We start from the raw sequence: 13,107 nt of genomic DNA, 5'->3' as shown, positions 1-13,107 counted from the left end.
ACAGTTTAGCTAAACAATTAGTAGTGTTTTCTACAGCAAGAGCAATGACTTCTGGGTTTAATCATCTTGTGCTGCAAGACAAGTGGGGCGTGGAAGTTTAAAAACCAAAACATAGCCCCAGACGCAGCCTCCATAAGTATGATTAAAAAACATAAAAATACTGGAACTAATAAGGGCTACTCTCCACAACTTGCTTTTTTTTTATTTTTAAAGCACAGATTTGAGTACAGAAGCCTGCACAATAGTCTGACTCATACTCGCTACAGAGGTGGAAAAGCTCTATGCCATCTCAGTAATTTAACTGGGGTAAGTACTTGCAGCCTTCCAGGGAACATGACTTCTTTTTTTTTCCTTTTTTAAACCAGCTTTTACTATTACCATTTAAAAATGGAAGACCTGGCTGTGCAGCTTTGTGAAGTGCTGGCTTTTTGCCCAAAGGATGGGCTACTGCTTCCCAGTCATGATTTTCTCCTTTATGGTCTGCTGGTAATCTTTGTAACGCCGATGATGGAAGAGAATCCAATTTGATTACAAGCACTGATACTGACTGGCTGTCTTGGAGAGTAGAAGAGTAATACACCACATTTATTCCCTCTATTAGCACACAGACTTGACCTGCTGCTTGAATTCATGTGGTGCCAGTAACACAGATCATTCTTTCTTAGTCACATTGAAATGAGTTTTGCTGTCTTTATGATGCAAAGATGGTATAGCCAGTGTTGCAAAGTAAGAACTCCAAAATAACTTTTATTAAGAAACCGGGAAGGCACAACTGTGTTCACTTGCAGTGGGTGACCTGAGTTAGCAGGGAATTTAATTCTGCCTTTGGCTACTGTGAACAGAATCCAACTTTGCAGAGATGTTTCACAACTAAGAGTAAAAAGTTTCTCCACTGCTAGATTCAGCAACATTTAGTTGCCTTCTCCTCCATAGCAAGATTAAACAGACGCAGCATCCACATAAGACAACCAAAACTTTAAGCAGAAGGAAGTCAACCAGGGCCTTCTGCTCCTGCTTAGTGCTCACTAAAGTATTCAGTTAGCGCGTCCATGAGCTCCTGCTTCTTCCCCCCACCCTTCAGCCCGTAAAGCCTGCATGCGTCCTTCAGAACAGGTACAGTGAGCTTGCCTAGAGTGCCCTTCTGCACGTGACTCCGCAGCTCATCTTTTGAGACTTCTACCTTGGGCCTCTTCTCAGTTTGACCATCAGAAGCTAGAAAAATAAATTTTAGATCACCAATATTTTAAAAAGTTTCTTAATAGAAAGACATCAATGTTTCTTATACATACCACAGTTAATGGCCATTAGCACATGGTACGTTAACAGCTACCTACACACTCACAGACCTAGTTTCCATATTGTGTTTTATGAAGTAGGTGTCACTCACTACGTAAGTCATGTAATATATTTCATTGATAAGAATTATCTCAAACTCAAGTATGAAACTTTGTGTTCTGATGGAAAGATTATCCCCAAATGAAACTTTTAAGGGATTCTCATCTAGACAGGAGAATGCAACTATTCCACAGGGAGTTCAGCTAACTGACACTCCCACTTCATGCATAGTTTCATAGACTCCCAAACTACACATGTACTTCAGCACTACTTAGATATTTAGCCCTAAAGATGCCTATCTCGGACTTGCTAAACAGCCCGTGCATAAAAGTGTGCTTCCTCACCAAGAACACAAAATGAAAGCATGAACGATTTTACTACTCCATTGTAAAAAAACCAAAGTCATTAATAATTATAATGATAAAAATAATAATAAACAAATATATATTTTGCAGTAATTTACCCACATTGCTTTCTATACTTCTCTGTTTTTTCACTATGTAGTTTCTCATTCCAGCAGTTTTCTAGCTGGATACCACAATATCCTCTACTCTCTAAGAATCACTGCTGGATATAAGTCCACTTTGTTGTGGAGATGAGTAAAGAGTTACTGCACAAGCAGCTTCTTTAAACTATGAGACAAACTGAAAACGCAGAAGCCTCTAAACAAAGAACACAGACACCATGTTGCATGTCTGCACTGTCATTACTTACCTTGTTTTCGCTTTACAGCCTTCCCATCAGGATTGTAGTCAGGGGGATAAACCAGCTGCTTAAATTCCTCCACCAGGTTGCCCAGCCTGCGGTTCATCTCTTCAACCTTTGGCACTGGCAAAAGAGAAAGATTTGCCCTCTCAAAAACAGAGTGATCACAGGAAAGTCTAAATGAGGCCATCACCAGATACAATTGTGCTTCTGCAAAAACTAGCATGCAAGTGTCTCGCAAGCAGGCAAAATGCAAAGACCTATGTTATGATATTCACAAATGAGAAACTTACAGCTCTTGGTAATATCAAGAGTTTGTATGATACATATGTAATGGACTCGCACATATCCCTGAATGGGAAATACATAAGCAGAACAAAACTGACATGGTGGAAGTGATATAGAAGATCTCCTACCTGGTTGCACTGTTACCCAGGTCTAATCTCAGACATTTAAAATACAACAGGTTACTACCTAAGGTTGCGAGTAGTTTGGGGCAGAAGAGCTTGTTTCTGTCACGTATTTGTATGATATCTAGCACAGGGACCTAGATTATTTGTTAGGTATCACTTCAGAAGAGATAAATAGTTACTCTAATGCTATTCCTGGAGTACAAGATAATTTTAAAAAAGGAACTTTCCCTTCAGGAGTACGTTTCTATCCTTTGACAAGATATTCTCATATAGAAACTCTCACAGCCACAAGGTGGCATCGTTGCCTCCTAGCAGAATAACTCTCTAAGTAATCCTGCCCATTTATCAGACTGAAATATTAATTAGAGTCCCGAAGAGAGAAATTTCAGAGAAAACATTTGTCACCACAGAAAAAAGGTGATTCAATTTTAATTTTGGAGGGTAAAGTGATCAATTTTTCCTTTATCTTAAAAGTGACAGCATTAGAAAGTAACGTTTCAGTATTTCAGAATAGACACATCCAGAATTCTACATCTTGGGACTGCACACAACTAAAATATTTTTTAAAAGACATTTGGTTTTGTAGTAGCACATCTTTGACTTAGAACAAAGTCAAGAGCCCTCTACCCCACCTCCCTTCGCACCCACCAATAATTCTCACTTGTAAGATCCTCAGATTGTTCTGGTTCCATCATATCCAGCGCCAATGCCTCCAGATTCCTGAAGTGCTGCTGCAAAACTGGGTTCTCAAAGCTATCAGTCCTGTCAAGAATCCCTCAAAATGTCAATGCATGCTGCCAAGAAGACAGACAAGACACATAAGATCTGCCACCAATCTCTTTCGAAGTAAAACTTCCCTCTTTCCCACATAACAATCCATCCCATCGGAAGAACTGCTTTTCCTCGTTTCAATTTACCTGCTGAATCACTATCCTGTCATGCATCAACCACATTAGAAAGCTGTGCGAGACAAATGGAGACAGTGGCTTTAATACTAGTTATGCTACTTTCCACATACGTAGAAAAAAAATCTACCATAAAAGCACTTTGTAAAATTTATCCTATCTATAATGAAAAAGGCCTAACTATTCTCTCTAAAGTGCTCTAATTTAAATGATCCAGGTCTGATCTGCAATAGATTGGCAGAACAACAATAAAATATGATACCTCTGCAACAAACGACAACAGCCCAGAGAACAAGAACATTCTATAAAGAACTCCAGAACGGGCTACACACTGCACGTGGTGCCTGGGTATTCAGAATAATTAAGAATAAAGCAACTTGCATCAAAATGCATCAAAATCCCATCTTGTGGACACCACAGCTGAACAACGTATGCATCAGAGCAAGCAATAGTGTTGCGTTTTCTTCCCCATGTCACCCCCCCAAGCACACTGTTTATCTCCATGTACCTGTATTTGAATCGGAGTTTTTGAATTATTTCCTTCATTTTGTCCACCTGCTCTCGACTGGCTGGCACCTTTTCTGTAAAATCAACATTCCGTTTGTCATCTGCATACGGTAGGAAAATGATGTGGAAACCTATACAGAAGAGAGAGAGCAGAGAACAGTTATGCAGAACCATTGCCTCAAAACAATAATTTACGGGAAAGACCAAGGTTCTTATTAGCTAGGTCTGATGACTCCCCAAATTAGCTACTATTTTGCTGTAAACAACAGCAATCCATAACACCTCCTAGTACCGACAGCACGACACTCAATCCCAATCTCAATATATATAACCAACATCACTAATGGCTTTTTGAAAGAGATTCAAACTAAATGCATAGCTAAGAGCCGAAAACTTGTCACCTGCTTTTTATACAGAAGATCAACTTGTGCACCTTCCCCACCTCTCACTAGATATGAGCTTGAAAAAGGCTTATTTGAAAATTAAGTTAATGCCCACATTTTATTTCTGAAATGCTTTACACTATACACTAGCAGCGTTATTCCTGTACTTTACATCCTCCCCAGAAGAGGATTTTCCAGTTAGAGAGGTGAGAAAATGGAAAAAAGCAAGAGTCTGCCTTTGCTCCCTGATCATTGCCCACTCAGCTGCTACGGTGCGAGGCTCAGTATGTGAGATTATTTATTTAAGGCTTTAAAACGTATCCAAGGATACAATAAAATTCAGGGAAAGACATTCCGTCTAGTCAGCAAACAGAAAAAAGGGCTTTTAATTTTTAGGTCAGTTACTTGAATCTGCTAAAAAAAACGTAAGAGGTGGGAAAATACTGTAGCCATGTTACACCTGAGCAAGCACTGATGCAACTGGGGTTTTAAAAATAGATTCATCATCAGATGCTTACAATGACAAAACTGAAGAAAAGGGATGTTGGAAAGCACTCTCCCCAGTTTTCAGGGGAACAGCACCAAGAATATTTTTATGCAATACAGGAGGCTATTATGCTGACTGCATCTAATCATGCAGGGAAAGGCAGCATCTCTTCCCATACCTGGCGGGGTTATCTGCACTTTCTGCTCATCCACCTCTTCCTCCTGGGGAACGAGGGCCACGAAGCGAGGGGGAGTGTTCCGGCGGGCGGTGTATCTGCACAGTGCCATCACCTCCCTCTCCAAGCATTTCATCAATAAGGCATTAAATAGTGTTGTACTCCCTGCAAAGTAAAGACTGTATTGGTCAGATTGACAGCTTTGCTCCTTTGTTCAGGAATGTAACCCTAGATATTACAGTTTCAATACCTGTGACTTCTTTGAGATGCTTGCAATATTTCAGAGGTAAAAAGCAACTTTTGGAAGGGGTAGCCCTCGAAAATGACAATGTTAGGGTCTCTGCTGACCAGAGCAGTGAGAGTTCTGGTGAAAGAAATGAAATCACTAGCATCTGAGTAATGAAATACAGTTGAAAATTGCAAACAGGTATCGACAAAGGCTCTTTCTGCTCTGGTGGGACACCTTAGTAGCAGCACATCACAGGACCTTTTGCAGAAGTAATACACTAAGAATTCAGATTGCGATATTCCTCTTTTGAGGTACACGTTTGCTTTGTATTTTACCAGATACGGTGGTCAGGAAAAGACTGACATATAAGCAAGGTGTTTTGTTTAGGAAACTGCTAAGCTGGAGAAGCTAGTGTAAAGGTTCTTCTTTAGTCAGACACTGCAAAGCATCTGGTCATAACTCAGCCCTCTTTATCCAGCGGTAGATTGAGGAGCTGGAGCTTTTTCTTTACTATTGCAGCTTGGGATGGATTAATACTATATTTCTAGATAAACAGACTTATATATACACATAAAAAGGGGAGAAAAAGCAGTCCTAAGCATCCTCTCCCTCTCTCTTTACAAGACTGTAAAGTGCTGTTAATTCAAACGTGCTTCCCGGGTATTGTGCTTCCACTCCTAGCTGATATGGACTTAAAACCAGCAATTATCTTCACTGGTTTGGGGTTTGGTTTTTGTTTGTTGTTTTTTTTTTTTTTAAACCACCTTTGCCTTCTTGTCAGGTACTAGGATCCTTCACTTTCATGAACAAAAAAACCAAGTATTTTGGAACTACATCTGCATAGTTTGATTAGCTGCTTGTCATGATGGATGAAACATGAAGCCCAAACGGCTTTTCTGCTATTGAAGAAAACAAGAATTAACTGCAGCTGAGAGGAGCAGTTACAGTTAATTCTATATTTTTTAACATTAGCAAGTTTTTAAGTTAGACAAAGATTTTACACTCAACGATCCCCACTCAAACACACTATGAATCAGCTGGTTACCCTAATGCAAGGTGATGAATCTTCTCTTGCCATCTTTACTTACCACTTACTAGGGACTCCTCAGGATAGATGAACTGGGAGGGCTTGATATGGTGGTGCTGTTTTAGCATTGAAAGTGGTTTGAAGCCAATCAGATACAAGCCTGGAGAATCAAACCGTTTTAATTCTTCTGTTTCCTCTTTTTCCAGCACAATCTGGCGGTTTCCGTATGTCTAAACCAGGGAAGAGCAGATAGTAGTGCTGCCAGCATAAAAAAAATTGCAGGGAGGGAAGGGGGGTGGACAGGAGGAGGATGCAATTGCTCTCTTCCACTACTGAAACGAGGGTTATAGACAAGACAGAGCAAACCCTCATCATTAGTGCACACTGAAATGGCAAGTCGCAGTCTGTGACGGTTATCCCAAGGGAAATTCCACTTGGACATCAGCAAAATGTCATCATCTTTCCTAAGACAATGGTTAAGCCTGGCACAGAGAGGCTGTAACATCTCATCCTTGGGAGTTCTTCAGAGCTGACCCAAACAAACCCTGAGCGACCTGATCTGGTTTTGTGAGTCTTGCTCTGGGCTGGGTTGGACCAGACATTTTCAGAGGTCCTGTCTGATTCCAAACTTGCTTCAGCAGATGCACGCCAGTTACCTACTCCTGGTGGGAGTGACCAAGTGACAACAGTGACCAAGAAACAACACTTTTGAAGCATTGCTCATGCGTCACAAGAACAAAAACGTATTGTAGTCCAGCTGCTGAAGTTAGACATCAGGGCTTAATGCTCAGCTTTCTGTTCATCTCCTAATGTTTATTTCAAGAAACTAATGTCCAGTATAAATAAACTGAGGACACACAAAGTGCGCTTGTGACAATATACCTAGCAACTGAATATCCTGCTTTGAAATAAGGCTGTGCCTGAACAGAACGTGACATTCAATCTGCATCAGCCAAACTATCAAGCAGGAAGGCAAAGCAAAGAACAAAATAACAAAAAACAAAGGTAATATGCCTTTTTTTTTTTTGTTTGGAAAAGAGCTCCAACCCCTGCCGTGATTCACACTTGTAAGTTTAATAAAATGGACAAAATCTGTTCCTAACGAATCAAAAGATAACACCAGCAGTGATAGCACAAAGCCACACAAGGTCAGGCTCTGACAACCTGGTTCTGCCTTACAGAAAGAAATGACCTGTGTTCCTGAGTGCGCTTCCACCAGTGGCTATGCTTTCCCTTGACAGTCATGCCAGAGAAACAACCCATCCTCACTCTGCATAGCTTACAAAGTGACCAGGCTATCCCCAGGGGCATACAGAAGTAAATATTTCTGCATCTGATCTTGAAAGTGAAATACAAACAAAAGCAGCACAAGACTCAGTATCTCCCCCCCATCACAGAGACAGGAAAAAGCAGGCACATAATCAATACGTTACCTGAGCCCTTTTTGTGTCACTAGGAAGAAGCAAGCTGCCTGTTTTTCCATTAAACATCCTTGTTTTTGTTTTAACTGGTTCGTTAGTTTCCCGATAAAGCTTCACCGGATATGGCCTATAAGCTTTTTGAATGAGGTTGTAAACACCAACAGAAAGCGACAGATCTTTGTTCAGATACAGATGTAACCTGTGTAAAAAAGCAGATACAGACTTGAGACTTCCAAAAGATCACTTTTGCAAAAGAAAGTCATCTTGTCAGATACCTTATTTTCTCTGACCTTCTCCTCCCCCAAAATCACATATATCTCTGGAAGCAAACTATTACTTGAGACATAACCTCACTTACATAAAAACATTCTTGCAATGCTGTCACTTCTGGTCATTAAAATGATTTAAACACAAATAATGTACCATACTTCTTTCACCTTTTTTCACTCTGAAGGGCAGCTATGCTCAAGCAGAGCACAGGACAAGTTCACATTTGGGCACCCCACTTGTGTTTATGCAATGTGACCTCTGAATTCACACAGCTGTTCACACAGAAGGCAAAATTCCCCAAAAGAACCCCATCAAGACAAACAATACCACGATTTAAGAAAAAAAAAAATCAGAAGTTAGAGAAAAATTCAGAAGTAAAGGTTTAAAATTGGAGGTAATCTTCAAGTTCTGAGAGCAGAACAGTGAATTACTGTGAATATTACTTCCTCTCCTCTAAAAGGTATCACTGGTACAGGATTCTTCCTCCTCAATTATTAGAAAACTTGAGGAACATTCCCAGAAGAGGAAAATAAAGTTGTGAGCAGGAGCAAGAATGCCAGTGACAACAGCTCAGGTTGGGATTTTTTAAAATATGTATTAAAAAAACACTAGGCTGTGAAGTTCATTCCCTTTCTGTGCTTCCCACATCATTCTGCTGTGAACTCACTCATTAAAAAGCCCAGCTGTCGTTCCAAAAATACTTTCTACCTGCTTTGTCAAGATCCCTTTAACCTCTCCGTAAGTATCTCTAATCTTTCAGTAGGAGATCAGAAATATCAAGGCTGTGTGAATCCACACCAAGTGCCTAGACAGACTTGCCACATATAACTATTTAATAATAGGCCAAAATACCTACCAGTCACATTGAGATTAAATTTTTCTAAGTTAACACTAGTAAGAAAAGCCTAATTTCAATCAGATTTCACTATAAACTACCCATTTTATATGTTGCAGATTTTTTGGTAAGTATTTTACTTGGCAATAACGTCATTTTTTGAAAAATGATCATTTCTGGCCAAGCTCAATACAAGAGATGTCGCACAGAGGAAAAAAGGAGGCCTAGCTTCACTCCCCACTCTTCTCATCCACCAAGGACAAATATCCTTGGAAGATACAGAAGAAACACCAATCTTGGACTAAGTAATTAAGATTGAGGAATGTAAGCATTGATGTCTTTATAGACCAATCATTCCAGAAGAGGGAGGTGAGATGCAGTCTAAAAATAACATCAGGTGCCTCCACTGAATGAAATATCATAACCAGGCACAAACCTGACTAAAGTCCGTTTCTTTGTCTCCTTTGCTCGTACTTTCTTCATGAGATGTTCCAGTTTCCCTGACTCCTCAGGTTGAATCCCAAGGTCCTCATCCTCTGCTATGTTTATGATATCCCTGTAGAACAAAGAGATATCGAACCCTCCAGGCTTCTTCAAGTGCATCAAGTCCAGGATGATACCTAGAAACAAGGTAAGAGATAGGAGGAGGATCACAGAAACTGCTTTTTTCTTACATCAGCATGTTTCTCAGCACTCTCAGATTTCTCTATCTAGGCAAACAATTTAAGCAAGAATAAGCTCCAAATTGTCATCTGCACCTGAAAGAGGCAAAAGACATTCTTCAACTTCAGTCAAAACAACGTAGCATAGAAAACGTTTCCTCCCTAACTAAGAATCTGGACAACACTGTGTATGAAACAGCTCTGACAAGCTCCTATAAAACATAATCTTACCTCAGGCATAGAGGGAAGGAATGAGTTCAGAACTTCCCCTTTCCCAGTTATAAGGGCTAATGGGTTAAGGAAGCCTCACAACTTCTAGATCCAGCACATCTGCTGAACTCCAAAAACACTGGTTATCTCAGCTACGTAGTTAAACTAATGAAGCATTTGCTCTCTAGTCTCTGAGCTCAGGTTGCTGTTCTTCAGCTAACTCAAAATGAAGTCATTAAAATAATTTTCCTTTTGTGTTAATTTAGTGTTATTATTCCCTTCTCGGAAAATGGTGGAACAATGAAATAAAGTAGACTTTGTTTTCCATGGCCCTCTCAAGTCCTGATTTATGCTATCAGAGTAGACAAAGAGATCCTAGAAAATAAGTGTTAGTTGTTGGATACCAGATTGGATAACAGACTTTCTGATTTAGATTAGATACCAAATTTCTAATTTAGAAACCTTCAGAAAGATTCCCCAGTTCTGATATTTTACATTCTTTTTCCATCACAAACTTGCAATGCGGTTAACATCTGCTGCAAGGATACATCACTTTTATTCTGCCTGAAATTAAAGGGGAAAATAATGACCTGTGTCTCTCAGATCACCAGCTCTGGTCCTGGCCAGCTTGGCTTTAGCACTGTCATTGGCATGAGGGTCATCCTCGTTGGTGAAGAGCATGATCCTTTTGTGGCTCAGTCTGACTTGGACATCACTGAAGAGATTCGAGCAGGCCCAGAGTGCTTCACCCAGTGAATAGTCAGCATTGTGGCCAAAGGTCTCAAGGAAACGCACTTGTCCTTCGTCTCCCCTGTATTGGTCCAGCTCTAGAACACGCTTTGCACCTAGGGGAGATAACAGCATTCACATGCATTAGAAATACTGAAAGAAGTACCACAAACGCTTCTTAACATGCACCGAGGGTCTCTTGCAGCTGACGTCTGAGTAATGTCCCCTAGCACCTCTGTGGCGGTGCCCCTCCAACACCTGGCTGAGAAAATTTTTCCGGATAGCCTAACATTTGCAATATGGCAAGCCAGTTACCACTTGAAAGCACCTACTAGGGCCAAAAGGACATAAAGAGCCCTAGCACCTTCCTGCTGGGGGAGGGAAACAGGCAGGGATCAAAGTATCGCAAACCCTCTACACTGAAAGGACAAGTTCTCAGCAGGAGAGGCAGCAATTGCACCCGCTGCAGAGGCACGGCAGACTGCTGCGCCACCAGAGAAAGGAGAGGAGGCTGAAATGCATCCTGCATCTCCACGGCACGTTGGGAAGGTGGAGAATTCCTCCTGCTCCCTTGCCCCACGTGCCAGATAGCATCAACCTAGAGGTCAGATTCAGCCCATAGATCACAACACGGAGCACAGCAATATTCAGGGCAGGTATTGACAACATTTTTAAAGCCCTGTGGATTACTCCTGCCCAACTATGACTCCTTTTCCCACCTGTCTAATAGCACATTCTCTGTCTTCTCCCATAACCCTACAAAGGGAGACAAGCTTTCATTTTTCAGCTACTGCATTCTGCAGAGCTTGTTGCTTTGTCCTTCACTCAAATTCTATAACACTTTCGAAATCCCACCTGAAAATGTCTTCCCCCCCATTTACTATTTTACTTTCATCTCCTCAGCTGTCATTTAATTAATAGCATAAGTGTTCATAATTACGTACTACATAATAACTAACTATAGTATTTCTTCCTTCTCCAGAACATGCTGCTCTCCAGGGGCAGCAAATATACAATTCTCTTCCTTTTTAACAACACCCACCTTTCACCTGCACTGTATCAGCACGGCGAAGCTACTGCCTCTAATGCAGGGAAAAGGGCAAGCAGAGAAGGAGGAGGAAAAAGGATGAGCGAGAAGCCTAAGGCGCTTGCTGCCAGAAAAGGGAGAAGAACCTAGGGCAGTCTTGTCGGGTCCCCATTGTAATTAATTCTGAAATTAGGACAAGGCACAGTTCTTTCAGCAGAACCCCATGTGTTATTAAACCTGCACCTCCCAGTTAAGAAAATGAAATCAAACCTCCTCAGAGATAAAGGCTGTTATTAAAAGCTAGTAGACAAAATCCCCCCACAAGACTCGCTGCTGTCAGAGAATTTGTCACCACTAGCATGCATTCTTTGCACTCCTCCTACTAATTTTTCCAATTCAGCAACTGACTCTTGTTATCAAGCAGATGCTAGGTATTTCTAAGAAATTCTAAGAAAACAGAAGAGCTAAATTCAAGAATTGCAAAACTTATTATGAAAATAAGAGATGGAACACTCTAAACAGGTTAACGTATTGGAACAACCTGTTCTAGCCGACCCTGCTTGAGCAGGAGGGTTGGACAAGATGACCTCCAGAAATCCCATCCAACCTCAGCCATTCTGTGATATTCTCCATCAGCTGGAATCTGTGGTGCCTTAGCATATACACACACTTTTCTGAAGTGCGGCAGACACATGATAGGCTTTCAAGAGTTCTGTTGAGATCCTCTTAGGTTTAGCAGACAGCAAGTGAACCACCATGTTAAAATAGATGAAAAGACATAGGAAAGGGATCTGCTCCAACTATAACAGAAAAAGCTAAGCTCCCACTAAGCTTCTAAGCTTTCAATACATTTCTAAATCTATCCCCACCCCCATGCATCTCAGTAACAAGAATTTTTTTGTTTATCTGATAGCTCTCAGTTTTCAGAGAGACCACTTACTGACAATGCTACTACACAGATTTCCTTACTCCATCTTCCTACATAACCTTCGTATCACTTTACTACCTTTACCTGGATTGTCCAGCTCCTGAAGAACATAGATGTGCTTGAAATCTGCTGAGTTCTTGTTCTTTTCTGTACCATAGAACACGACACTTAACTGGTCCCTGTCACTACTAATAATTTTGCTGGTATACACATTCCGGATGCACTGAAAAGGCACACAAGTCAAAATATGAAGAACATCAGTTGCAGTAATGATGCAAAAGTTTTGTCTTTGGCAATTAGCAGTTTATATAAACAGACTCTAGCAAACAGAAGAACTGCAGCAAATGCTTTAAGGTAAATTTCAACAGGAGAAAGAATTTGGGATCTTGTTTTTCGAGAGGCTTTTTTTCAGTACACAGCCTTATGTATTTTTCATTACCATTCCCCTTCTACGAGCAAGATCAATGAAATAAACATCTCTTAAATACACCACCCTGAACGCAGATTGATCGCTCGTTCTATAGACACTTCCCTCACCCAACTCTGAGCACGGCCCATCAGGCAACAGATCTTCCCAAACCCACAGCCATTCAGCAATCTGAGTCGCTCGGGTTTCACAGTGACCTTACACCAAGAGATCAGGCAGAGCGACAACCCGGTAGCCATACCCGTGGCCGTGCCGAAAGCGATCCCGGGAGGGTCTGTGAAGCACCCCGAGGCTCCCTGAGCAGCCTTACCTGGACGGTCATATCAAAGGGAGTCGCTCCGTCCCCGTCGGACTCAAACATGGCCTTGGAGGCATCGACTAAGAAGATGAGGCTGTCCCGACCTGAGAACCTGTAGTCCGCTACGGAACCGG

At 41.2% G+C, this 13,107-nt stretch overlaps 1 protein-coding gene across 1 annotated transcript; it reads right to left on the bottom strand.

Annotated features, from left to right (window-relative positions):
- Nucleotides 1-719: 719 nt before the first annotated feature.
- On the bottom strand, nt 720-13,099 carry XRCC6 (X-ray repair complementing defective repair in Chinese hamster cells 6; the record flags this gene model as incomplete). Its single annotated transcript, XM_009575566.1, has 11 exons — nt 720-1,212; nt 2,050-2,163; nt 3,115-3,215; nt 3,867-3,996; nt 4,914-5,075; nt 6,228-6,396; nt 7,600-7,786; nt 9,129-9,312; nt 10,155-10,409; nt 12,333-12,471; nt 12,986-13,099. Coding segments are annotated over 11 exons (1,752 nt in total), but the record flags the coding sequence as incomplete, so codon positions are not given.
- Nucleotides 13,100-13,107: the final 8 nt, after the last annotated feature.

The sequence above is a fragment of the Fulmarus glacialis genome, unplaced genomic scaffold (assembly GCF_000690835.1).
Source record: "Fulmarus glacialis isolate BGI_N327 unplaced genomic scaffold, ASM69083v1 scaffold5364, whole genome shotgun sequence".
Classification (NCBI taxonomy): Eukaryota; Metazoa; Chordata; class Aves; order Procellariiformes; family Procellariidae; genus Fulmarus; species Fulmarus glacialis.
Note: the sequence above shows the minus strand (reverse complement) of the source record. Positions and strands in the feature narration are given on the sequence as shown.